Source organism: Cervus elaphus, chromosome 27 (genome assembly GCF_910594005.1).
Source record: "Cervus elaphus chromosome 27, mCerEla1.1, whole genome shotgun sequence".
Lineage (NCBI taxonomy): Eukaryota > Metazoa > Chordata > Mammalia > Artiodactyla > Cervidae > Cervus > Cervus elaphus.
The window spans coordinates 62,044,531-62,072,096 of NC_057841.1; the positions used below are offsets into that span (position 1 = coordinate 62,044,531).

Genomic DNA, 27,566 nt, shown 5'->3' on the forward strand with positions numbered 1-27,566 from the left:
TTCGGTACCCGTTTCCTTGATTTTTGTTGCCTTTATACTATTTACACACCACTTAATACCTTGCTGGTAAGAATAGATGGAGAAGGGAATGGCAACCCACTCCAGTGTTCTTGCCTGGGAAATGCCATGGACAGAGGAGCCTGGCGGGCCTCAGTCTATATGGGGTTGCAAAGAATTGGACATGACTGAGCAACTAACATATTCACTCAAAAATAGATACTAAAATCAGTATGGAAAAATGTTAATTAACTCAAAATAAAAGTCTGAAAGCCTAGAATAATAATATCAAGCTGTTAAGTACTTCTTATAGCTTAAAAATACACTAGCCACCCAGTTAATATTTATTAAGCACCTCGCATTTACCAAATGCTACCGTAGGAATCAAGGATACATGAGTAAAAGATCCTATCGGTACCTTCAAGGAGCTTACAGAATGGGGACAGAGACAAGTAAGCCATTACAACACTGAATGACCAAAAGCCAAGAACGGAAATGCACGAGGTGCTTTGAGGAAAAGACAAAAAGGGAAATAGAAAGTAAAATAAATAAATAAAAACAGGACTTAATCTGCAGTATTAGGCAAGATGATCCTTTGAAGACGATTATTATCCTCATATCTGAGACTCAGAAAGGCTAAGGAGACACCCCGTGTGTCACACATCGAAAAGCAGAGCTGGAGGAAGTCTCACCAAGGCGTCCCAAGCCCCACCACGCATCACTCACTCTTTCAAAGAGAGGAAAGTACTTTGAAACCATGCAGTAGGAGACAAGTTTCTCTTTTCCTTTAACAGAATAGATAATAAATATCAACGAGATTTTTGCTTTGTTTTGTTTTCCAGGGGGATTTCTTTTCCTTGAACAGATTATCCAGTTGTCTCTTTGTGTTCATTCTTTACACATTAGAACTATGAAAGATAAAACACCCACAACCCCAATGTGAGAGTCAGTATTGTGTGAAAAGAACACTATGTGGGACTGACGGGTCAACACCGTCCCCGGCTAAGGTGGAGTTCAAGGCAGCCACAGGAAGTCACTCAACAGCCTGGATTCAGTGTGCGCGTCCGGAGTTGCTGAGAATTGCTCCAAGGGAGAGGAGGGAGTTCACATTCTTTATGCCCAAAGCTGCTTTGAAGTTTTGGACTAAAAGAGAAGGAAGGTTCTTGCCTCTTTAAATAATCAGGCATCAAAGAATGAATTTTTTATCCTTAAGTCTAAAATCAAATTTATTACCTTGCCTCTAACTAGCGCCTCCTCTCAACTTCCTGCCCTAACCCAAGCACGCACCTTCTTTCATACCCTTTAAGAGTGGGGTCTGCTTGCAAGTGTTGCACTCTGTCTCCCCAGTACTGAAGAGGTCTCACCACCTGCTCCGCCCTGACCCCTGGCCGAGGGCCCCTCGCCAGCTTTCCCTGGACTCTCACTGACCCCCACCCGTCCCACCCAACAAGTATACGCTTGCATGCTTAAAAGCCCTTAACTGCTCACTATGGACAATTAAATATATTCCAAGCACTCCAGTCGAGCAATAGTCAAAGCTCCTGAGCTACTGGGTTTCGCCCACCTGCCCTGCCTCACCTCTCACTGCCCTCCCGAACAGACCTCGTTCTCCAAGCAAATTAACTTCTTCTTCTCCCCCAGATAGGTCCTTTGCATCCTGCACCCACATCTCTGCACTTGCACTTTCTTCCACTTCGATGCCTTCCTTCCTTTCTGTCCTGCAAGTGTGGTTCAGATGCCACCTTAAATGTTTCCTCCCTACTAGAAATCATTCCTCCCTCTTCTGAGCTGGTGTGCAGTGATGTGTCCTCAGTGGCTAAGTTGTGTCCGACTCTGCAACCCCATGGACTGTAGCCCACCAGGCTCCTCTGTCCATGGGATTTCCCAGGCAAGAACACTAGAGTGGTTTGCCATTTCTTCCTCCAGGGGATCTTCCCCATCCAGGGATTGAACCTGTGTCTCCTGTGTCTCCTGAATTAGCAGATAGATTCTTTACCACTGCGCCACCTGGGAAGCCCCTCCAACCTGGTGTAGCACTTTGTTTCTACCCATCTTGGGGCCCTGATCACAGAGACTATGCTACAGTCAGTCATGTGCTGCTGAAGCAGCTCACCCCATGACTCGCTATGTGGCATCTGCCAATGGCTGTGGTGGAAATATTCACACCATGGTTGATTTCAAAGAGTTGGCAAGAGACGTGCAAGTTGGCTTCCATGATCGCCGGGAGGAGCCAACCGGAGCACACCACTCTTCATCTGTTTCTTTGCAGAATGGGAAAGGAATACCTTTCCATGGAATTCTTGGAAAGATTAAATAATGAAGAGAATGCATGTTACTCAACACCACCTGACGTGGAGTAAACAATCCATGCTAGTGCTTCCGCTGAGACTGCTCCATAACTCCTACTGCTGCTCGGACCCTATCGTCACCACTGCTAGGAACGGCGTCAGGCCTGGACCTACTTCTGCTACTATTTCCACTGCTCAAAGTAATGGTAGTATCTGCCCCACTAAGGGCATCCCAGGTGGTGCTAGTGGTAAAGAACCCACCTGCCAAGAGGCAGGAAACAAAAGAGATGCAGGTTCGATCCCTGGGTGGGGAAGATCCCCTGGAGGAGGAAGTGGCAACCCACTCCAGTATTCTTGCCTGGAGAATCCCATGGACAGAGGAGCCCTGGGGGTTATGGTCCATGGGGTCTCAAAGAATCAGACATGACTAAAGCGACTTAGCGCACACACACACACACACACACACGCATGCTGCTCCACTAAACTGCAAACGTCTTGAAGTGGGGAAGTGCCTACTAGTTTTCAAGTGCAAGGCTTTTCCTAACACCAAGCTATACATACTTTCTCCCTTAATTCTGACAGTCACCCCATGAGAGTCTATAATTATCTCCAGTTTCTAGACATCCAGCTGAGACTGAAAAAGTTGAAGTCACTTGCTCAAGATTGCACGGGCTCCCCTTGCAGCCGGCAAAGAATCCGCCTGCAATGCAGGTTCAATTTCCAGGTCAGAAAGATCCCCTGAAGAAGGGATAGGCTACCTGCTCCAGTATTCATGGGCTTCCCTGGTGGCCCAGACGGGAAAGAATCCGCTTGCAATGTGGGAGACCTGGGTTCCATCCCTGGCTTGGGAAGATCCCCTGGAGGAGGGCATCCCAAGTGCCCCGCCCTGGACGTGTGGAGTCTCAACCACTGGACGGCCAGAGAAGTCCCTACAAACCATTCTTTGATTAAACCCATCTGATGCTCCACTATCTATCAAATTAATAAATTGTCTCAATTTTAGACAGCAGACTTACCTTTTCCCCTAAACTCTTCCTCCTGTGGATTAATCTTTATGGTCCAGGGAAGACTTATCAGAATTATCTTACCTGCCTAAACTTCTGTACGAAGTCAAAGCTAATAAAAAAAAAAAACCTGAGTTGTGATTATCTGTAACTTCTTATGAAAGAGGAACTTTAGCCAAAGAATTACATTTAAAACACATGCTTTTCTTGGATGAACAGGCACAAATGCAATTACAAATGGCACATAAAGCTAGAAATTAGTGAGCATGTGAGACGACCTTGAAAAAATCAAAACTGATCATTCTTGTCTAACTGCAGTCAAAGAAAGTGCCCATGGACTGAACTGTAGCTTCATTAGCTTGATTAAAAGTGAAAACCAGAGGAAGGGTAAAGTAGGTCAAAAACTTCCTGACTCCTTTAGGATTAAAAGATTCACTAGATGCCAGCATGTGTGAAAGGCTCAGTAAGAATCTATTTGCCATTCTAAGAAGATGTGGAAAGAAAGTCAGGACACCCTCAACTCGAGAAACTGCTTACAAGAGAATGAAACACACAGAACTGGGCAGGACTCCAGCGAGAGGGTTTAAAAGTGAAAACACCTTCATTCACGGCCCAAGCTAGGAAATTCGTAGCCGGAGGGGCAACCTGTACACAGGATATACAAAACAGGTTTTGTTATGGGACTGATCAGGTTTTTCAAAGCCAGCTCTTAATTACATAATTCAAGCTTTCTACCATTTTTTCCTTCTGTTCCTCTCACCCACATGGGGAGACACACATGCACACACTCACACTCACGCTCACACACCCCTCGTCTTACATAAAACCATATATTGTTTCTAAAACCTTCAACTAAGCCACCCTGTGCCTCCCCCTCTGCCACAGCAACCCCACAGTTCCATTTTTGAACATCTTAAAACAGCGCTCCCTCTCCCAAACTAATCTGGTTGTGGGAAGGAGAGGAGACCAAAGAGAGCAAGTGGTGAGAAAAGGAAGATTTCTGGGGCTGATCACAGCTTTAGTGGCTGCTGTAAGACCTCAGCCTGTAGCTCAAGGTTTCCACAGTCTGTGAGGGGCTTGGAGGAGCAGGAAGTCAAAGGAAGATAAATAAGCAAGTGATGACTACCTTTTCTAGGAACTCTCCATGGAAATTAAGAATTCCGTTTGATTTTATAAAAAGGTAAAAGCACAATTCTTCAATTCTAGATTCACCATCAATTTATTAATAGCTTCTTTGAAAGATGGGAAAGGAACTAGGACCACATTAAACCTATGCACTGACTTTAAGATACATCCCATTTCAGACATGCTAGCTGAGGAGCTGGGGGCAGTGGAGGAGGGCCTTCATTAGGCAGGTAAGGCGTGGAGGAGGGCCTGGAAGCAAGAGCGAAGCCCAAACCCGGAAACCCCCACACCTGGACCACCTCTCCTGGTTCTGTGGTTCTGTTGTTCCGCTGAGACTCGGTCACCTCCACAGACAGGTAGCTTTGGGGAGGCTGGTGAGTGGACGGTCACAGAAGAAGACTGGAGCTTCTACTCACTTAATGACTGCCCAGGTAAAATGGAACATCTGTAGGGAATGAAAAAGACTTCAGGTCAGGGAACTATGTCATCTTCCAGCATACAAACCTACACTATACACCATTTCCATTTCATCAGTAGCACAGACATGCACACACAGATCCAGGGATGTTGAAAGCTCGTTTACAGAAGCGCTGAAAATATTTTTTCTTTGTGGGCTTTTCCGATGGGAGCCTTATTGTTTGTGAACTGTACATATTCAAAGACACCATCTTCCTATGAATTTTTCACTCCAGTTTGCACCCGGGACCACCTGTCCTCCACACTGAGGGGTTTGACTCCTCGGTGAAACATGTCTCAGGAGAGACTCGTGACTGGGAGGTGAGGTGACTCTGCACGGAGACGGGTCTGGTTTCATGCTGACACTCCTCGCGGTGCACCGTCATATTTCACTCTAGTGTCCGGGATCCTCGCAAAGTTCTGCCTTTCTTTTTAAGTACGTTATAGAGGCTCTTATTATAAGTAAAAGTGATGGCTTAAGAAGTTTAGCTGTTGGAAACCACAGCAATACAGCCTCCATTTACCGCTACAAAGCATGAGGTCAGAACAGAAAATTAAAACAATCCCACCCCTGTCCTGACTCTTCTGGTCCCGTAGAGATGTCGTTTGAGCTTTACTGAGCAGTATTTCCATTAACCACGAAAAGCTCAGGAAAACTGGAATAACGAAGAGAGAAATCAGAGGGAGACCATAAAAGCCCAGTTCATTTCAAGGAGAAAGCAGTAACCATTCCTTTCCCCTACATTTTAAATATCACAACAAATTTAAGTAACAAAATAAACAATTCACTGAGAGCACACTTTTATGTACAACTTTAATTTCTTCCTACTGGGTTCATTACCAAGCTGTTTACTTTCTTCAGGCAGGATGGGAGGGGAAAAAAAAAACTTTTAAAGGACTCATTTAACACAGAAGTCAATTTCCACTAATGTTGTCTTCATGTAGCATACATGGTCTTTCAAAACAGACCTATATATACATATAGTAGTCTCTTCCTTTATAAGAACAACAGCAATTAGCCTACCATCAGACACATCATTGCTATTCTTACCCTGGAGGAAAAAAACATGAATATGAGAACCATCTTATTTATAATAATTGCAGACTGGTTAGTATTTCTGACAGAACCTATTTTCTCCTCACTCGTATAAACAACTCTAACTATGAAAAGAATAACTCTTCTTTAACTATTGGATAACCCAGATTTTGCTTTCAGAAAAGTTAAGCAGGGAGTATTTTTCATGCATTCTGTCCCAAGAAAGCAGGAAGAAAGTACTTGCCAATCAGCTGCAGCCATCGAGTTATTTAACACAAAAAGAGTTCCCAGGCACTGCGGGCTTTGGAATTCCAGGTGTATCACTAGGGACACGAGAGGGGCACGTGGACCACCAGCCCTTTCACAGGGTCACCAAGGGCTCCACAGGCCCCAAACATCCAGAAGCCACTTCTGTGCGTTTCTCGTGAAACGGAAGTACGTGAGGGCTTTGCGCTGGCGTGTAGGAGGCCAAAGTGGGCAGGAAAGAGAGATGAAAGCAGAAGCAACTGAACAGCCTACAAAATATTCATCACAAAGATTCCACAGAACGCCTCCTTTTTCTCCTGAGCTCTTCAGATCACGCTTATACGTAGAGATAGGAGGTTTTAATTGGCAAGAATGCATATCTAGTTTGTTAGAGATGGGAGAATAGAAGGGACAGTCTTAAAATTCCTCAAAATCTACTTAAAATTCCCTAAAATTCCTCTCAAAATTTCCTCAAAACTCATTCCATTCAGAAAATTCAGCAGTGGGAGCAGGAGAGGGAACATTTGTATGGCCCACCCTCTCACCCAATGTACACGCATCTGCTCACTTAGAGCCCAAAAGCAACGTGATTAAAGTAGCTAGAGAAAGTCATCAAAATCATTGAAAGTAACGCTTAGGCAAAATGTACACATATGAGACACAGACGTTAAAGGAAATGCATTAAACAGAATATACATTTTGAGTTCTATCTTTGATAAGTGTGACCCCAAAAGAAAATTTTCTCTACAAAGTTTTCAAATGGTTCTTCAATGTTTCCTCATACCAAAAAGAAAAAAAAAAGCTTGGCTATTACAGAATTGGTCTGGGCCAGAATTTACTCCCCAATAATACTTATCACAGATGCAGAGATCTATAAAATAATATATATATATAATTTATAATAATATTTATATATAGTTAGCCCTTTCAGATATATGTTTTGGTCCAAAAAGTGCCCAAGAGATATGTTTCAGGCTCAGCTTCATCATTTCTACACATGACTCAGTAATTTTTCCTCGTGTGGCTGTTCAAATGTCAATTGACACCTTAGTCATTTACAGAACATGGTCACCTACATTGTCCCAAAAAATCCTCATGGGCATCCTGTGAAGTAGGTGGGAGAAATATTAATAGCATTCACTGCTTAATAGAGGAATAAAAATTCATAGATGTCAACAAGTCAGAGGTAATGAAAGCAGAACCAGGGGTCAAACTGTCTGACCCTTAGTCTAGCAAACATATGCGAAATTTCAGATAGGTCTGTGTTTCACAAGGTATGGAATATTCCCACTGTGGCTACCAATCCCAGGATTCATTCTAGCAACTGCCTTTTTCTTTCTTTTTTTTTTTTTTGGTAATGCTCTTTAGTCCATCTTCTAGCTCCCTAAAACAGCATAGCTAATTCTCACCAATCTTTTTCATTAATTCATCTCTGGGGTTAAGGTTCCTTCTTCCAGAAGGTCTCCCCTTAGACAAGGATCAGTGAGCTGGGTTTCCGTGGATCAGTCTAAAGAGAAGAGGAACAACTAATACTTGGTGACCCCCTTCTAGCACACCATTGTTCTTAACATTAACAAACATGTCACTCAAAAGAAGACATAGCTAGCTTGCTTTCACTTGACAATCAATCTGCCTCTAGAGCTAGAACCGATAAGAGGCACAGCCTCCCATTCTGTTATAGAGATTCTATAGTCTCCCCCAGCTTATTCCCCTTTATCACCTCTCATTGAAATGATTTCTTCTTCAGAGGTGAAATGGCATATTGCATGGAATGATTATAAGATATCTTTTTAATTCTCTTGTTCAATAGTATTTGAGAGGAAGCGAACACGAGTTCTGATGACAGGTGGAAGGCGGTAACTGAGTTAGCATCAGTGCATGCATTCTAAACCACTTGCAGAAATGGGGCATTACCTAGTTGCATGAGTCTGAAATGGCCAAATAAACACATTTGTTCTAAGATGACAGCAGTTCTCCACGTTAACAGTGAAAATATTAAGCCCACAGAGGACATTCTAACTGTTCGGACAGAATGGCTTGAGTGCTAGGCCAGCTCATTAAATCCAGCCCAAGTAAAGGAAGAAAAGGTTGATGAGGTCATAGCTCAGGAGTGAGGTCACCAGCCAATCTGACCTCATAGCAACAAAAGAAGTTTGACTGATGAAAAGGTGTCCCCGGGGTAGAAGTCAACATCCCTTTGCCTAAATGAGTCTTTCAGCTCAGGGGGAAAATAATGTTGGCTAGAACTCTCTCCTGTGCCCAGGGAAGCATGTGACTAATAGCACTTTAAAGTCTATTGTGAATGATATAATGATTAACTGACTTTTCAGATCCTAGAAAGGTCACATTAGCAGCCCCTGTCCGTGCTTCAGAGCTGAAGCGGTAGTGTGTGACACTCAAATTCCACCATGAGCTCAGAGAACGATTAAAGTCAGAAGTGACCCATGGCTGCTCATAAATGAAGTCTGACTCCTGATATTATCAATAACGTGGAGCAGGCAAAATATAATTGCGGGTGGCAAAAAAGATGGTTAGATTCGGTTTTCTAAGGAACCAAGAAAAGCAGTGGGGCTAATGAAAATATTAACTATTAGTTGTCAATTTTGGAAATGAATGCTATTTTTAAGAATGTAGGAGGTTGTCTTATCATAAATATTTCAAAGAGCCAATCAATAATACAGCATACCCCTCTAGTTACCAATGTGAAGAAATTTATTCACTAGTTTTATTTCTGCTGAAATCCATTTTTGAAGGTTTGGGATTGATTATATCAAGATAAGTTGTCTTCTTTTTATCAAAATATTATTTACTACTTAAACACTTCTAAAGCAGTAACATGTTATGAGTCCTTCATTTGTTGACTAGAAAAGCCGAATATTTACTGACATTTCTTCAAAACTTGCTATAAGCCCACAGCAAAGAATTTGACATCATCAAACTGTGTTTTCCTTCACTTGACAGGAAGTCGACTTCAAGCAGACTGACTTGAATCAGGACCTCACTGGGGAAGCATAAGTGTTCAATAAACTGCATTATTTTTTCATCTGGAAAATACTGAAGAGCAGTGGCTTTTGTCATCCTGGACTTTACTTTCTGAAAACCTGGCCATCCCATGCGGACTTCTGGTAGAATGAGCAATGCAAAGAGCTGGCTTGGACTTGGCATGTCCTTGTACTTCTGGGGATTGATGGACCTTACCACCCCTGTTCTCTCGGGCACACCAACACCACCAGGCAAACTACAAGTGTTCCTGTCAGACAAGCCACAGTCACACCCACGGACAAAGAGGAGCTGGGTTTGGAACCAGTTTTTTGTTCTGGAAGAATACACTGGAACTGACCCTTTGTATGTCGGCAAGGTAAGAACTGCCAAAGAGAACGATAAATTATCTGAGTACCGGATATTGAAACTGAATAGGAATATGAACTATGAAAGTTTGCATAGTCTGAGGCTTGAGAACAATTTTAAACTAGAGGTATGTTAATTGACAGCTAGTTGAGATCTAGCTTTTGCTTTGTCAGATACTGGTCAGAAAGGAAAGACTTCTCTCCTTGTCCTTGCCTCTGTTCTGAGTGTGAAAGGCTAGGAATTGGGTTTTTGGAGGAAAAGCCTTGGGTCCTGCAAGAACTGTTCAAGTCCTCACACAGGCAGCAGCAGCCTCAGGAATAACAGGATAAGGAAGAAATAAACTGAGAAATGCAAAGGGAGGAGCTTAGGGTTTTTTTTTTTTTTCCCCAAAACATTTCCACAGGTATTGCCTGAGGCCAAAACTTAATGGGAAAAAAAAAAAAAAAGAATAAAACATTCTTCATTTCAGAAGATCCTAGCTTGTGCTTTAGGATAGCTGGAGACGATCAATGAATATATTTATAAACTTTACACTCGAAATGCCTTGATTCATCTAGCATCATTTCATTTTTAATCGGGGCTTTCTCCTGTGTTTACTTTATTTGCATGTTAATCAGAGGCCATTTTGCAAAAGCAACTATGTGAGAGAACACGGGAAACAAGGAACTAATTAGAAAATGAATAATTCATTCAAATAACTTAAACACTTGCTTAGTACACAGGCTAAGAGTGCAGGTTGCAGAGTCAAACACATGCGGGTGCAAAACCCAGCTCTGCCAATTGCTTCCAGAGTGACTCTGGGCAGGTCACTAAGTCCTGTTAACCTCTGTTTCCCCAAATGTTGAAGAATAATAAGAGAATTGCAACTTCTCAAGAGTTGTCTACATAAGCTCTTTCCTCAACTTCCACCCACTTCTCAACCAGGCGGGGCTTCCCTGGTAGCTCAGTCGGTAAAGAATCTTCCTGGGTTCGACCCCTGGGTTGGGAAGATCCCCTGGAGAAGGGCATGACAGGCCACTCCAGTCTTCTTGCCTGGAGAATCCACGGACAGAGGAGCCTGGCGGGCTACAGTCCACCGGGTCACAAAGAGCCGGACACACCTTAGTGGCTAAGCCACCACTGAGCCCAGGCAGCTGCCCTCCGCCCTCCCTCCGCACGGACGCCGTGTTTTCGGGGCTCCTCGGCACCTCGCCACCCCCAGAGCTGGCGGTTCAGTTTACGGGGCCGCCCCACGGGGGCCTTGGACGCTGCTGCCCAGCCCCTCCTTCCTGACTCGGGGTTCTTGCCTCAGCTTCGCGGCGTTCACAGCCCGGTTCTTACTCCTGCCCTCTCAGCCCCTCGCCGGTCCTCCCTGTCCAGCTGGCCCAGCCTGCGGGGTCCTGTCAGCTCTGCCCGGGGCCTCTTCCCTGTCACACTCACCCCCGCGGGGTGGTTTTAAACTCACCCCTGTGGCCTTAAACCCCTAAACCAAGGAATTCAAAGCCTCCGTCTCTGGCTCAGACCACTCGTCCGAGCTTCAGACTGAAAACCCTCGCGCTCCGCATTTAGGACTCCTCAGCCTCCATCCGCTGAAGCGCCCCCGATCTCCCTCCGGAACCGAGTCTGCCCTCGGTCGTCCCAGGGGCGCCCTTGCCACCACCCGGTTCCTAAGCCTGGGCCCTTCTGGTCAGGCGGCCTCTGCGCCTGCAGATGCCCTTAGTCCGGAGCCAGATAAACCCTCCGCCCTCCCACCCCCGCGCCCACCGTCCTCTCAGCTGCGCAAACACCGGGCCTCCCAACAGCCGCCTTCCTTCTGCCCGCACTTCCTTCCGGGCCATTCTCCACACACGATCTTTCGAAATGTGAGTCAGAGAGTAAGACTCTGCCTGCGATGCAGGAGACCCAGGTTCGATCCCCGGGTCGGGAAGAGCGCCTGGAGGAGGGCAGGGCAACCCACTCCAGGGTTCTGGCCTGGAGAACCCCACGGACAGAGGAGCCCGAGGGGCACAGTCCACGGGACCGCAGAGACGGACACAACCGACACAGCCGCGTCACGCTGGGGACGGCGTCAGGGCCTCCCCGCTGCGCTCTGAGCCACGCGGACCCGCCCTCCTCTCGCGAGGCCGCTCCTCCCGCCGCCTCCCCGCCGGCCCCCACCCCACCATGGGCTCGCTGCCCACCGGCCCCCACCACGGGCACGCTGCCCGCCGGCCCTCACCACGGGCACGCTCCCCGCCGGCCCCCGCCACGGGCACGCTCCCTGCTGGCCCCCGCCACGTGGCTCGCTGCCCACCGGCCCTCACCACAGGCACGCTCCCCGCCGGCCCCCGCCACGGGCACGCTCCCCGCCGGCCCCCGCCACGTGGCTCGCTGCCCACCGGCCCTCACCACGGGCACGCTCCCCGCCGGCCCCCGCCACGGGCACGCTCCCCGCCGGCCCCCGCAACGTGGCTCGCTGCCCACCGGCCCCCGCCACGGGCACGCTCCCCGCCGGCCCCCGCCACGGGCACGCTCCCCGCCGGCCCCCACCACGTGGCTCGCTGCCCACCGGCCCTCACCACGGGCACCCTCCCCGCCGGCCCTCACCACGGGCACGCTCCCCGCCGGCCCCCGCCACGGGCACGCTCCCCGCCGGCCCCCGCCACGTGGCTCGCTGTCCACCGGCCCTCACCACGGGCACCCTCCCCGCCGGCCCCCACCACGGGCACGCTCCCCGCCGGCCCCCGCCACGTGGCTCGCTGCCCACCGGCCCTCACCACAGGCACCCTCCCCGCCGACCCCCACGACGGGCACGCTGCCCGTCCCACCGTCTCAGCCGGGGCTCTGACCGCTGCCCTCTCTCCGCGGGGACCTGGGGACGCGGCCTCCGGCAGCTACCAGGCTGGCCGGCCCTGCCTTCCTCCCCGCATCGTAAGACACGCTCGTCCTGGCTCGCCTCGGGGAAGGCTCCTCTTCGTCCTCGAGGGCTCGTTCACACCTGGCTTTGCCTTGGCCGTCCTCCAAGGCGCACCCCTGTTGGACTCTCAGTACCACCAGGCTTTCAGGGTTCTGATCACCCTACGACATCTAAGTTATGCGTTTGTCTACATGTGTATTGTCTGGAGTCCTGTGTGTGCAGTCACTCGTCTCCAATTCTTTGCGGACCCATAGCCTGTAGCCCGCCAGGCTCCTCTGCCCACGGGATTTTTCAGACAGGAGTACTGGAGTGGGTTGCCATGCGCTCCTCCAGGGGATCTTCCTGACGCAGGGATCGAACCTTCCTCTCTTGTGTCTTCTGCACTGACAGGCAGATTCTTTACCACTGAGCCACCTGGGAGGACTGAGACCAGACTACAAGCTCTGTGAGGACAAGGACATCGCCTCCATTTTCTCCACAAAACCTAACACGGTACCTGTCACACAGACACGAGTACCTTGTGGAGTAATAAGGGCTAAGTAAGCTAGCACAGGTAAAGTGCCCTAGAAGAGTGCCTGGTCCAGAGTGAGATCTTAATGATCATTACCCTGTAGTAGGAGGAGGATGAGGAGTAGTAATAGTAGCAGCAGCAATAGGATAGCAAGTTCATTAAGGGAATTAAGCAGCTCGGTGACGCATACCTAATGTGCCTGCAAATCTCTGAGCCTCAAAGCCTGTGGATTTTCTTTGACTTCTCCCTCTCCTTCTCTTCTTCCTTCATGCACCCACGTCCTGTCAGTATCACCTTGCCACTCTCTCTGAGTCACTCATCCTCTCCAGCTCTGTGCTCACTGTGGTCCTCCGGGTCTTCATGATTAGGTTAACTGAGTGGGCGCCGTAAGGGAGGATGTCCCTGTCCTTCCCCCGGGACTCCGGCCGTTTATCTCCTTGAAGCGCCCTTCCCATCACGTCGCTTGTCTGATTAAGGAAGCACTGTCGCTCCGCAGTGCTCATCGGAGCTCTCGGCACACAGGGCAAGGACTGCCGGAAGATAAGCCCCGCTGGGATAGCTGCAGCCTCACCCTGCTGTCCGTCAGGCTGGGTCTCCTTTCCATCCCGGACACAACACACCCTGAGAGTGCGTGCTGCTCTCGCCCGGGACGCTCCGTCCCCTCCTCTCCGTTCGGTCATGGTCACGTTTCTCAGGGTCCCAGCTTAAAAGCATTTTCCATCATGACTACATCTTCCATTCATTCAGAGTTCCAAAGTTTTCTAGCAACTTGTATTTGTAAAACATTTCTCCCAACTAGACACACATAGCTCCTGCTAAAACAAGTTTGGGAAAACACTTTTGTATTCAGTAATGGCTTTGTGTGTTTGTACAACTTCGAGCCCTCCCTCCTCCTCCCAAGGGTACACACCGAGACCTCACGCCTGGCCTGGCCTACATTTCCCTGACACTAGCACCTGGCAGAGAACTGCAGACGCGGAGATGCAGACAGTCGAGGGGAGCTGATGCTGTCCCGGGGCACCGCGGTGCTGAGCATCAGCCCCGCGCGCGTCAGGCAGGTCATTCAGGCATCACAGCAGTGCCATGAAGTGAGTATAAGGCACCTCTCCTGGATAATTTAAATAAGGGAAGGTTCAGAGAGGTTATGTTCCTTGCCCAAAGTTACACGGAAGGGTAATAGGAAATCTGACACTGAAGCCATGGGCTTTCTCTTTCTTTGGCCTGTATGTGGCCATGACGTTAGACCTCACCCTGAGACACACACAGAAGAGTCCGTGGTGTCAGTGAGGCCAGAGATGTAACCACGCCTGTTCCCTGAAGGCGGGAGCGCTCAGCCGGGCAGCACACCCCAGGGCTCATGATCAGTGAGGCCAGAGATGTAACCACACCTGTTCCCTGCAGGTGGGAGCACTCAGCTGAGCAGCACGCTCCAGGGCTCAGGATCAGTGCGACCCCGTGGGCCGGAGCCCTCCAGCCTCCCCTCGCCATGGGATTCTCCAGGCGAGAATACCGGAGTGGGTAGCCATGCCCTCCCTCCTCCAGGGGATCTTCCCGACCTGGGGATCAAACGCATGTCTCTTCCATCTAGCTGCATTGGCAGGCAGGTTCTTTACCACTAGCACCCCTGGAAAGCCCGTGATTGGGGCTCACCCCGTCCTAATCCACCCACCGCGGACACAAGCCATCCCCGCGCCTCCACAGTCATCCTGACCAACCAGCTCTCAATGCAAGTCTGCGCCCTGGATTGGGTCTGTTACCTGCACAGGAAGAGTTGTGTACTCACTCACCCAGGCACTGCTCCCCCTCACTTTCTTCTGAAAGAGAACCCATCCCTCTCTCCCAGGGATCATTTCAGCTCGTCACCATGAGCTCTGGAAGATGTCTGTTTAGAGAGCCTGCCTGAGTATTTGCTTTTTTCAGAAAGGAGTATGGCAACAATTATCAGCTGTAATTGGTATGGCCTTATAAAATCCACACTGGGCTTCCCAGGGACAAGGCAGTGTCAAGTCAAACCGGGATTATGTTGACATATGCAAAGAAGTGGATGCAGGGAGCTTGTGCTTATGCACGAATCCGGGGTCCTGAGTCGTGCTGAGGTTAACAAGTGCACTCGCTGCCTTCCTGGAACCACACGAGGCACCGTGAAAGATGGCAAACAGGAGCGCCATCGCCCCCCGTGTTGAGCTTCATGTACTTCCCGTCACTCACTACTCCTCTGGCTCAAGATCTTATAGACGAAAGCAAGGTGAGGCTAAGCAGGGTATCCAGCTGTCTTATTCTGTCTAGGACAGCAAAGCTGTTTTTCCAGGATGGGGGTAACTGTGTGCTACCAACTCCATTGCCGAAGCTCCACACCTTCCTCCGAAGAGCTGGTGCTGTCAGTGTGAGCTGAATTAAACATGGATACATATAAAGCACATCTTTATTGCAGTACCAACTTGCTGAGTGACTGAGAGAAAAGCTGTTAATATCTCTTCTTTGCAATTTTTGCAACCAAATGTGCGTTCTATGACTGGAGAACCTCATGTTCAGTTCACATCACTGTGCTGGCTACTAGGCTAGTGTCTCAGCTCCGTATTCACGTTCCCATACTCTACGGGGCTGGGACTCTGCACATCACAGCTTTTCTGTTTCCAAGCAGCTCCCGGGTTTCTGAGAGTGGAATGTTCTAGGGGGAGAACCAAAGGCAGGAGAAGAGGGACTTGCTCCTTTTATCTGTGGGAGCTGATTCTGGTTTCTGGAAGTATTTGCATACCCCAGCCTCACACATCCACTGGAGGGCGCCCCCTTCTCAGAGGTCGGAGTCTCAGCTCTACGGGGGCGGGGGGGTGGGGGGGGGAGGGGCGGCGGCGCCGCACTGGGGTGGTGGGGGCACTTCTAAATGCCTGGAGTCCAGCCTAAGGGGATAACACCCCCTTCTCAGAGGACTCCAGCCCAGCCTCCTCCAAACATCTAGATTCCAAGCACCCCCAACTCCTGTCCTCTGCTCGCCCAACCAGAGGGGCACAAGCTGTTTCCTCAAGTTACTGGTTACCATCACCAGTGACACCTCTAGAAAGGAACATTTTTCCTTTTCAATCCTTCATATTAAATTCTCTCCGCTAAAATGACTGGTATGGGTTTTGTTACCCGACTAGATCCTGAACTGATACAATTTCAGTTGACCCATGAACCACGTCGGGGTTAGAGGGTTAGGGGACCAACCCTCCACACGGTGGGAAAATCCAGGCGTAACTCTAGAGTTGGCCCTCTGTCCACATCCACGGTTCCTCTGTACTCACGGTTCTCTGAATCCGTGCTTCTGCTCCACAGACACATGCGTAGGTCTGTTTGCAGTATTTATAATTGAAAACAAAAAAACCCACATATATATGCACCCTCAAAGTTCACATCCACGTAGATCAAGGGTCAAATGTATATCCCCTAGAAATGAGTTATATGTAAGTAGATCCAGACACTTTTCATAGCTGGTACTCTTCCCTTTGGGCTTCCCGGGTGGCTCAGAGGTAAAGAATCCGCCTGCCATTGGAGACATGGGTTCAATCCCCGTGTCGGGAAAATCACCTGGAGAAGGAAATGACAGCCCATTCCAGTATTCTTGCCTGGAGAATCCTATGGACAGAGGAGCCTGGCGGGCTACAGTCCGTGGGGTCGAGAAGAGTTGGACAGGACAGAGCGACTGAACAACTCTTCCTGTTCCTGGGAGGTGCCCCTGCTTCCCTGTGATGCTCTCCCCTGCCGGGGTCCAGCCCCAGCAGGATCCAGGGGAACCCTCAGGATGAACGGCGTCGGCGAATGAGAGAGAGAGTGAGACAAAGCTCGGGGCTAAGTCTGAAGTTTATTTTTGCATGGCCCCTTTATACCTTAACAACATCTTTGGGGGAAGTGCATATTGCTTACACACAGGGCATCTCAAAACATTACAGCAACTTGACCTTCAACAGAAACTGGATGTCACCACATACTTTTTCATTCACAAGAGTCTTTCTTATCATTTGGCCTTCAGGCCTGCTAACATTTTATGGCTTGCACCTGGTGTGACTTAAGCAACTTCAGTAGCCAACCCTGTTTTTCTTATAATTAATCTATTTTCTTTTTAATAAGCGTCATCTCTATGGGAACTAGATAGGATTACATTTTTACAGAACAGAAATGCGAAGGACTGCAAAAACAGCAGATATGGCACAAAACAGGCTCTTAGTCTAAAAGTTAACCACCTGCAAGAAGTCGCCAGCTAATCTCTATCTAAAGTATTTTCTATTAGGCACATTTGTGGCTATCATATTTGTGGAGCTTTTCTCACCCCGTGAATGGGCCTATGCTTAATAGTTTTTGTTAGCGTACTGTGCTTAGGATGTTTAGAACAATCAAGAGCATTTTGTGCAATGAGATCACACATTTATCAAACAAGCCAGAATGCCAGCAAAATGTTTGAATTGAAGCATTTCCTTCATCCCTGGCCCCTTCATAGGGTACCAGCGTCCAGGAGATTTATTAATTAGGGTATTAAGTTGGTCCTCATTCAGTGAAAGAGGAGCAGGAGAGCTCTAGGCAGGCAACACAAGAATCTGTAACAGGGCAAGCAAGAACAACAGCAGAAAAGGGGGGGAGGATACAGGGTGGAGTAGAGGCCGAGGCCAACCTGGAGGGTCCCTTATCCTAGACGGCCTTGCCTGTCAGGTTTTTTCCTCGTGACCTCGTCATGGATGGGGTCCCGGACGGCCTTGCCTGCCCGGTATTTTCTTCATGACCTCGTCACGGGCGGGACCCCCCCCCCATAACGGCTCCCGGCACTCCCCGCTTTTCCTGTGCACAAATACACAGAGAAGCTACCTGAGAGATGCTTGCCAACTCCTCTAAGACAAAGACAACATGCTTTCACTAAAAGCTTAAACTCTAACGCTGCACCCTATACCTCCCGTTCATACAACCTTACCGAGCATTTGCTGCACATAAAGACTCACACTCAGATGAAAACCACATGGTTCCTGACTTCAAGGAACTCACAATCTAGAAATTTCCTCAAATTCTTCTCTCAATATAGACAAAACCAAAGATCACAGATCCAGTTTCAGCCCAGACTCCATTGACATCAGCCAGCCGAGTGACTCCCGAGGAGCCAGGACCATCTCTTGAGCTGCAAAGATCTCTAGCCTCCTGTAACTTACCAAGCACTCTCCGTAGGCAGAGCACTTAAACTTGGCCAGTGATAATCACACGATGCTTCACCTTCTTAAGGTTCACAGGACAAAACTTTTTAGATGACAGCTAGAACACCTCCAAGCAACCCTGGGTATTTTCTCTAATGTCAGCTTCAATTCCTTCTTTCTCCCCTGGATAATCTGCCACGCCCTACTTCACTCTAAGTGAAAGTCCTATGCTATATGCCTTAAAATTACACATATTTATATTTACATATGCATATATATATGTATGTAAACATGCATAAATATATAAGGATTTTTTTTTGTCCTCCTCCTCCCAATTCCATCCCTCTGCCTGGGAACACAGTTCCAGATGGAATGGATTTTCATTTTTTTGTGGCCAGGTCCAAATAAAATAGCTTTCTATTCTACACAATAAGAGCTAGGCACCTTGCTTGTTTTAAACTAAATAAATAGAAGACTTAGAATGTGAAAAATAATAATAATACTGTATAAGGAGTAAGAAAATGTGAGGACTTTAGATTCTAAATAGAATTCTTTAAGTAGAAAAAAATCCACGGCTATTTTTTCGGCCAGTTTTGTTCTCTTATCGCCCTTCTCTGGATAAGACACAGCTGAATTCCTCTAGGCAGCAAAATCATTGCTTGTGTGATTTGGCCGTGAGTCAGTTTGAGATCAGCTCAAAGTCTTGATACACTTTCAGGTGTTTCCTTGGGGTCCGTACCATTTAACCCGCAGACTAACACTGAACCAGCAATGCTTCAGGCAGCTTTCCCAGCTTCACCATTGGGCTGTGCATAAGGAAAAGGCCAGCAGGCTGTTTTTGTCGTCTCTGCTGCACTCCCGGAGGTTCGAAGGGAGTACGGAAGAGCTGGGCATGTTAATACCCGTCTCTCTGCAAGCACATCATCATCATAATTGGCCCCATTTATAGCTTTCCTATTATGAGAAAGCTAGGTGCTTTACATACACTAATTTCTAATGATCCCAACAAACCTGCAAAGTAAGAATTAACACTGTTCTCTACATTTATAATAAGAGGAACTTGAGAGTTATAAACATTAAATAGTTTGTCAAGGGCATTCAATTTATAACTGAGACAGATAGTGTTCAGGCCAGTTATATTTGCCTCTCTGGCCTAAACTGGTCTATTTTATTAACCGAATCTCACTGACTTTATCACTGAACTGTGCAAGCCCAGCAACAAGAGTTAGTGGTGACTGACTAGGTGTAATTAATTTTTCGTTGCTCTCTTAGAGAAGGACTGTTATAAGATAGCACAAAACTCTAGGGTTCTTGCCACTTATATACACTGTCTATAATTAGAGCTGCAAGAGTTTATTTCTAGGCTTAAAATGAGCACAGTGCCCCTAGGCTCATTTTGAGAGTCGTCACAGAGTAATTTCGGAGAAAATATAGTTGGATGGGCAGATAAAAGCATGTGCCTACCACAACCTTCTACATACAGATTTGAGTGAGTCAATTACAAGGCCAGAAATGGGTCCCATCAAAATGATAGATACCCTGACACAGAGGATAATAACCAGCTGTAAGACTCCATTTTGTTACCTGAGACAGAAGCAGGCAAAGTCCTGCTGAGGGCAGCTATGGAATTTAGAGAATTTCAAGGGCCCCCCAGAAGTCATCTAGTATTTCCAGTTCAGCGGCCACAGACGGTTTTTATTAGCTGCTTCAGCAGCTTCTCAGACAACGTGGAGTGTCCTAAAGTTTTTGAAATTCCAAAATAATTTATATCAACACTTTTAAATTTTTAAATGTTTACACTTATCCTTTAAAAAAGATTAAATGGAAAAGCTGGATTCCTCCTTATTAGACTTGCTCCTATTGTACATGGGGCAATACAGTAGGGGATACAATACAATACAATATGGGTCCCACACGTTCCAGAACTCCCATCTTCTGCACTTCTCAGGGAGAGGAACTAAAAACAGTACTAAGTTAAGGATACTGAATGTGACGTGGAGAAATTTTGCTTATTCATCAACTTATATTTGCTCTTTGATACAGTCATGTTCAAAGCCGATTAGTTCTTTGTAGACATTTAAAACATTTGAGTGGGAAGAAAAAGTCTTCCTGTTTGAAAGGAAATCATACACTTGTACCATCCTGAAAATCTGTTTGTTTTTGACACCTGTTGAGAGGCCGGTGCTTTTCCCCTCAGCTTCATTCAGACATGGACCGGGGAGATGGCTCCATCAAGTACATCCTCTCGGGAGAAGGCGCAGGCGTTGTGTTTACAATCGACGACACCACTGGAGACATCCACGCCATTCAGAGGCTTGACCGGGAGGAAAGGGCCCAGTACACTCTCAGGGCTCAGGCCCTGGACAGGCGCACGGGCAGGCCAATGGAGCCGGAGTCCGAGTTCATCATCAAAATCCAAGATATCAATGACAACGAGCCCAAGTTCCTGGACGGGCCTTATGTCGCCACCGTGCCGGAGATGTCACCAGTGGGTAAGGCGGGGCGCAACGATCCAGAGATGTCACCAGTGGGTAAGGCGGGGATGCACCATGCCGGAGATATTGCCAGTGGGTAAGGCAGGGTGCACCGATCCGGAGATGTCACCAGTGGGTAAGGCGGGGCGCAACGATCCAGAGATGTCACCAGTGGGTAAGGCGGGGATGCACCATGCCGGAGATATTGCCAGTGGGTAAGGCGGGGCGCACCGATCCGGAAATGTCACCAGTGGGTAAGGCGGGGCGCAACGATCCTCGCAGACAGTGGTCCCCCTCTAGAAGGCCCTCCCGCCTCAATGTGGAGGAGAGAAAGTGCAGAACAGTCCACACAACTGCACCGAGCTACTCAGACGTGAGATCAGCCACAGTACAGACAGCAGTGATACGAAGCCTAGTCCTGTTACTCTGCTCTGGGTCTTCCTTCATCTATTTTTATTCACGTATTTATCTGACTGCACCAGCTCTTAGTTGTGGCACATGGGATCTGGGATCTTCAATCTTTAGTGCACCACGTGAGATCTTTAAATGCAGCATGTGGGATCTAGTTCCCTAACCAGGGGCTGAACCTGGGTCCCCTGCATTGGAAGCATGGAGTCTTAGCCACTGAACTACCAGGGAAATCCCCAGTTCTGGTTCTTAAAAAGCAAAACAAAATATAGATGGAAGATAGGTAGGCAGATATTTGATTCATAAGGGAGAAGCATTTTGGTATTACCAAAAGAGGAATGAAGAGCCCAAAGCCTGTTTGTCCTCACAAGTTATTAAGAATTTAAGACACCAATAACTCCCATCCCCGCTAAAGAGGTACTTGTGTACTAAGCAGTTATAGAAGCCTGACCTAGAAACAGGCCCCCTCAAGGAAGCAGACATAACACCTGCAAATGCTTTAACACTGCCATTCAGGCATGCCTCCAGTCTGGAGCAGCTCGGCCTGAACAGGTGTCCACCTCTCTCTCAGGGACTTCTGTGATCCAGGTGACAGCCACCGACGCTGATGACCCGACCTACGGCAACAGTGCCCGCGTGGTGTACAGCGTCCTGCAGGGCCAGCCGTATTTCTCCGTGGACTCCAAAACAGGTATGTGATGGGACAGTTGGGTCAGAGGTATTTGTTTCGTTCTCTCATAATTTGTAACTGCGACTTAGGACAGACCCAACTCTCCTTTTCAAGAACTCTCCAGACGGCGCACTCGCTAGGAAGATGGTTATACGCGCGGGGTGAAGACAGCAAGCTAGCGCCGCGCGGTGGGTAAGGGCAGCGTGGTGCAGACAGTGCACTGGGCCTGCTCTCGAGGCCTGCAGAACTGCCTCCACAGAAGGGCCTCCTCACCAGCCTTCAAAACCCAAAAATAATAACAATAATCCTATGGTTGTATCCATTCCCCAGGAGTAAGGTCATTCATAACTTCAGGAAGATCTAAGAGGACTGGCATATTAACCCGGGCTCACTATAGAACCAGCATAATTGATTTTGAAACTAGAAAGCGCCTTAGGCAAGTCATCCAGTCCACCGCCACTCACTCAGTGGGTATGGGAATCGTGAATGGAGACCTCACACAGTGCCCCTGGCTGTAGATGTGTCCCCTGACATGCGGTCCAGCCTTCTTCCCGCCAGCCCGCCCCGTCCTAAGCAGAGAGCAAAGGCAGAATGAGTGGAGCACAGAGCATTGATGTGGGCCCCGAGAAGGGAGGCTCAGTGGGACGCTCCAGCAGGAGGACCACGCAGAGGACTGGGCGGGCGAGGGCCCCGCCCAGAAAAGGACAAGTCAACAGCCAACAAGTCAGTTTGCTTTGGATGTTCTGTTTTGTTTTCAGTTTTACTCAAGAACTTTGACAACAGAATGTATAGTTTGTCTATGAAGAATTCCCTTTAACCATTTTGAATTGGGCAGAGGAACTCAGATATGATTGTTACTAATATATTAATAATATATTACTCCACACTGTCATCTTGCACTTGTGCCAGACTTTCTCCCTTTTAAAATACATTCATAGATCTCACCATATTTGAGTGTCCCAGTAGTCTTGTAAACTTGTAAAATATAGGGAAGCATTATTCATTTTACATGTGGGAAAATTAACATATGGACCTAAGAGTAATTAACAAAAAACCTGAGTAAAGAAACTTACAGCCACAGAGACAAAGTCAATGCCAAACACTCAAAGTCATCTCTTTACATGAAATAGAAAAAACACATTCTATTAGCAACCTGATATAATTTTTTCCAGAAGTCCTCAGGGGAACCAAGGATTCAGAAAATTATGTCATAAAAGTAGAAAGTAAGAGAGTATAAATTAGTAGGAGGAAAGAAAAAAACGTTCCAGTTAGGGATTTCTATAAAATAGCAATTTTAACCATTCTACAAATGGAGGGAGGGACCATGAGGGGGGTGCCCGCAGGGAGGAAACATACAGACAGGAAGAGGGTAGTGTGTCCTTTACATCATTAAGAGGAAACTTACATTATTTTGACAGCTCCCAGGGGGCAGCTATAGTGTTAAGGTCAAAAATACATGAGAAGACAGTTACCGCCATGCCCACGGGGCATTTATGAAAAGAAAACACTGCATGCTTCACTTTAGACTGCTGCTGTGACGCGACACAGACACGATAGGAGTAAAGCGAAGACAGGTCTGTGGTTCCAGCCTCTCCCCTTGGCGCGCAGAAGGTCTGCTGGGCCGGGGGTCACACCGTAAACGCGCAGTAAACAAGCCTTCAATCCTTGTCTAGAGAGTACAGAAGTCAGCTTCTCTAAGTGGAAGCGTGAAAAGGAGGATCACACATGCCCACACATCCTTGGCAGGATCGAAACAACACATTCCACAGGGTTCTGACTTAGAGCCCTCTCTCTAAACGGAAGCACATTATCACACCCTCACGTTACACACCGTCTGGGCAAGTTCATCTCGTATGGATGTTAACAATAAACATCTCAGAGCATCGTGTATGTCTTAACTCACAGAATGCACTGAAGCACAGAGGTAGGCAGAACCTAGTAAAACAGACTGAACACACAACAAAAAGAGGAGCAAATCTGAATTCCACCCCTGCTTCCAGGCACTGGGGAGGCAGGAGAAAGCAGACTGGGAATGAGTTGCCGGGAGAAGAGTCCCTCACACTAGGAGGGCTCTAGCGACTGGAGAGAGAGCTAAAGGAGAAGGATCTAAAAATCGCAGACTTGCGGACTTTGAGGCTTTGTTTCCCACTTGCAGCCCAGTTTTGTTTGGTGAGACAGAGCAGCCCTGGAGTCGCTGCAGACCATCAGGTCCCAGGTCTGTTAGAGGGCCACCGCTGCCACCTCCTGGTCTTTCTCGGGAGTGCGCCGCGGGAACCAGCCCGCCAAGCCCGACCCCACGGAGAGGGGTCTGTGTGGGCTCTGGGAGTTGGTGATGGACAGGGAGGCCTGGCGTGCTGTGGTCCACCGGGTCGTGAAGAGTCGGACACGACTGAGCGACTGAACTGAGCTGAACTGAGCCCTGCCGGCTGAAACAGTCTTTACTCGTTCACCCTTTGTTTAAGCACAGCTTTTCATTTTTTTTAAAAAAGCTGGGGATTCCCTGATGGCTCCGTGGTAAAGAATCTGCCTGCAATGCAGGAGGCGTGAGTTCGATCCCTGGGTCGGGAAGATCCCTTGGAGAGGGAAATGGCAACCCACTCCAGTATCCTTGCCTGGGAAATCCCATGGACACAGGAAACTGGCGGGGTACAGACCATGGGGTCACAGAAAGTTGGACACGACTGAGCTGAAACGACATTCTGACCTCAAGTGTAATAAAACAGGTGCCTTGCATCTCTGACAAGGCACAGGGAGAAGCCTAGAACCCAGTCTTTAAAATGGAACCGGTGGTGCTGCTTCTACAAACAGAGATGGTTTCTGTCCTGCAGGGGTCATCAGGACCGCACTCATGAACATGGACCGAGAAGCCAAAGAGAACTACGAGGTGATCGTCCAAGCCAAGGACATGGGGGGGCAGCTCGGAGGACTAGCGGGGACCACGACTGTCAACATCACCCTCTCAGATGTCAACGATAACCCGCCCCGCTTCCCCCAGAGTGAGTACCCAACCGGCGAGAGTGTCGTGACGGGGGCGAGAGAGAGGCCGGTCTGAGTCCCTCTTTGAGTTCAATTATTCCCGGGCTCCTCTCTGACATTTGTCATGCAGTTCTCACATCACCATTTCCCTCCTAAATCCAGCTTCTCAGAGCACTACACCAGTGTGTCTCTACTTGTCACTATCACCTCCCTCCGGAGCCCTTCAGACCCTTTTTTTCCTTGAGTGCCATGCCCTGACCGCTCCCCTCATACAATTAAATATTAAGCAAGAGGATTTTGTTGGGCAGGGATGAACTTTATAGAGCCACAAACCACTGTCATATCTAAGATTTTTTTCACCTCTCTCCAACAAGAATTGATTTTTTGAGGATGCATGCAGGGAGAGTCAGCCAGAGCTGGAGGTGGGCACAGTGACCCCTCGATTCACAGCAGGTACTGAGCGCTTGCTTAGTCAGGGCCCTGGGCACGAGGGGCACAAGATTCCTGAAGCGAAGTGCCTGCCCTTGTGAGGCTGAAATCCCACTTGGGAGTACGTATACTGGTATTCATCAAAATGTAAGTGGGATGCCACCTGGTCAGTGCAGAGTGACGCCTTCACAATAAACCAAGATGAGTAAAGACTTAATAAAAGGATGAGAGTTCAACCAGGTATTGAAGAATATAACAGAGTCAAACAGGGAAAAAAAGAAAACATTCCTGAAGGGGAAAGCTGTTCATTCAATTAAAAAAATTTTGTTTTGAGCAACATTCTAGTATGGGATATAAAGTCCTAGAAATAAAGCTGCAAATGTAATTTTATGTTCAAAGATCCCGAAAATGAATACCTGCTCTTTTATTGATTCAAATGTTCCATGTCTAATGGAAGTCACTGCAAAGTTTTTGAGCAAGTGAGAGACATAAAGAAAGGCTACTTTGATAGCCATGCAGAGCACTGCCTCGCAGGAATGGACACTAGAAGCAGGTAGGAGGCTTTTAGAATGGTCCAGATTTGAACTGATAAGAACGTAAGGAAACAGCGGAAGAAGTGGAATGGGACAAATAAGAAAACTTGGATTTCTACCTCTGATTTCTTGGCTAAGGGGAGGTGGAGTCAAAGATAACAATGATGTTCTAGGTCTGGACAACAGGGAAAAAGATTGTCCTAATGGGAGAAACAGAGGATACCTAGCGGAACTAGTGGCAGGCAAAGAGGAAGACAAATTCTGCCTTGAACATGAAGTGACAGCAGGACAATCAGGCTGAATTAAGGAAGGTGGAATATAGAGCTAGGACTGTGGGATGGAGACCGGGAATGAAGATGTGAATTTGAGAAGCAGATTCTAAAAGGGAGCAACTGGAGAAGTGAGCGCGGCAGACTCAATTCTGGGTGAAAGACTCAACCAGGAAATCAGGATCAACAACAGCTAAACTAAAACAGGGCCAGACCAGACCATCTGCTGAAAGCCTACATTGTGGGCAAACCATTTATTTTATCTGTGTAAATACAGGAATAAAATTCAAATATTTGCATACAACTGGCATCCATAAAGTCCCCATGAGATTTTGTGAAACCAAAAGACAAGATACCAGATGAGTGTTTTATAAGTGATATGAACAAGGAGATTACTAAGCTGATGGGTTCTGCAGTTCAGAAGACTAGAGCATCATGAAACAGTTTATGAAAGGCCACATGGATTGGCTTCTTGAGTGACCCATCTGCTGACCCATCTTTACTATTTCATGAATGGCTCACAGATCTGTCACTAGACTACAGATTCTTGAACATCCCTGAGCTACCCCCTGGCTTTGTAATCTGACACTGGACAGTGTCTCTGAGAAGGCAGAATGAGAAGAAGAGCGAAGTTATTACACAGTTCATATAGATTTGGACCTATTGTAGGAAAGTTATATTGAATCCTGCTTTCCTTCTTTTTCACAAATATTTTCATAACCGATTAGGGATTGTTGACACAGTGACACGCCTTCTATTTTATACTGAACAAGCTCAGTTACCTTTAATTTAACCAAATATAATGGAGTATCAAGACCTCAGGCTATTTATTTCTAATATAATGCATTATGTATAGAAATTGTATGGACAAGATGTTTGTTTTGACACAGAACACCTAACTTTCCTGGAGAAAATTGTTTTTCCCAAACATGTTCTGCAGTAGCAAAGTCTGCTCCATCAACAACTTTGGAAGAGAATGCAAAGAGATCATGAAATCCAAGCGCCTGCAGTTTAGCGCAGACATTAGCCATTTCCTGGCTCAGGTCGGCAAAGGACAGGCATCGTTTCTCCTCCCGCGCAAGGGAGGCTGCTGAGCGCTGGCTGGGTGCCGTCAGCCCCCAGGTCATTGTGAGAATGATGCCCTCACCCCCCGACTTCCCAGGGTCACACTTTTTGCTTTTGTCCTGTCCTACTGCTAGGATTATGATCTACGTATTTTGGCCCCTCCTCATCTGACATCCATGCAGGCTATGACCCAGTAACGTCTGCTTAGTCCTTTGGATCTCAGTTTTTTCATTGGTAAAACTCAAGTTTTAACTTTGGATGATGAAAAAGATGTTTTGCACAGCGTGGCGGATGTGATGTGATACAGAGGAGGTGTTTTCTTGTGTAGTGACAGGTTACAAAAACTGCATGTTCTGACTTCTTCACAGAACACTACCAGATGAGCGTGTTGGAATCAGCTCCAGTTAGCTCGACTGTGGGGAGGGTGTTTGCCAAGGACTTGGATGAAGGAATCAACGCGGAGATGAAGTACACGATCGTGGATGGGGACGGGGCTGACGCGTTCGACATCAACACGGATCCCAACTTCCAAGTGGGCATCATAACCGTGAAGAAGGTAACCAAGCTCCTTCTTCCAAGTCATTTCAGGGGAGCCCTTGAGCGTGTATGAAATATTAGTAAGAACTGTTATATTGTTAATAGTATTGCTTTAAATCCTCTGATAAACACTTTCCTGTCATTAAGAAAAAAAAAACATCTTGGACTT

The 27,566-nt window shown here is 47.6% G+C and overlaps 1 protein-coding gene across 2 annotated transcripts in view; it reads left to right on the forward strand.

Moving 5' to 3' along the window:
- The window catches only part of CDH20 (cadherin 20), a 202,853-nt gene that overhangs the window by 140,736 nt on the left and 34,551 nt on the right, over positions 1–27,566 (forward strand). Inside the window, exons 2-6 of one of the 2 annotated variants that reach the window (XM_043889326.1) lie at positions 9,114–9,510; positions 20,234–20,528; positions 21,490–21,609; positions 24,417–24,584; positions 27,229–27,416. In XM_043889326.1, the coding sequence (XP_043745261.1) occupies positions 9,265–9,510; positions 20,234–20,528; positions 21,490–21,609; positions 24,417–24,584; positions 27,229–27,416 (1,017 nt within the window). In that variant the 5' untranslated portion in view covers positions 9,114–9,264. Of the gene's footprint in view, positions 1–9,107; positions 9,511–20,233; positions 20,529–21,489; positions 21,610–24,416; positions 24,585–27,228; positions 27,417–27,566 lie in introns of those variants that run through there. The other variant, XM_043889327.1, reaches the window with a different exon arrangement.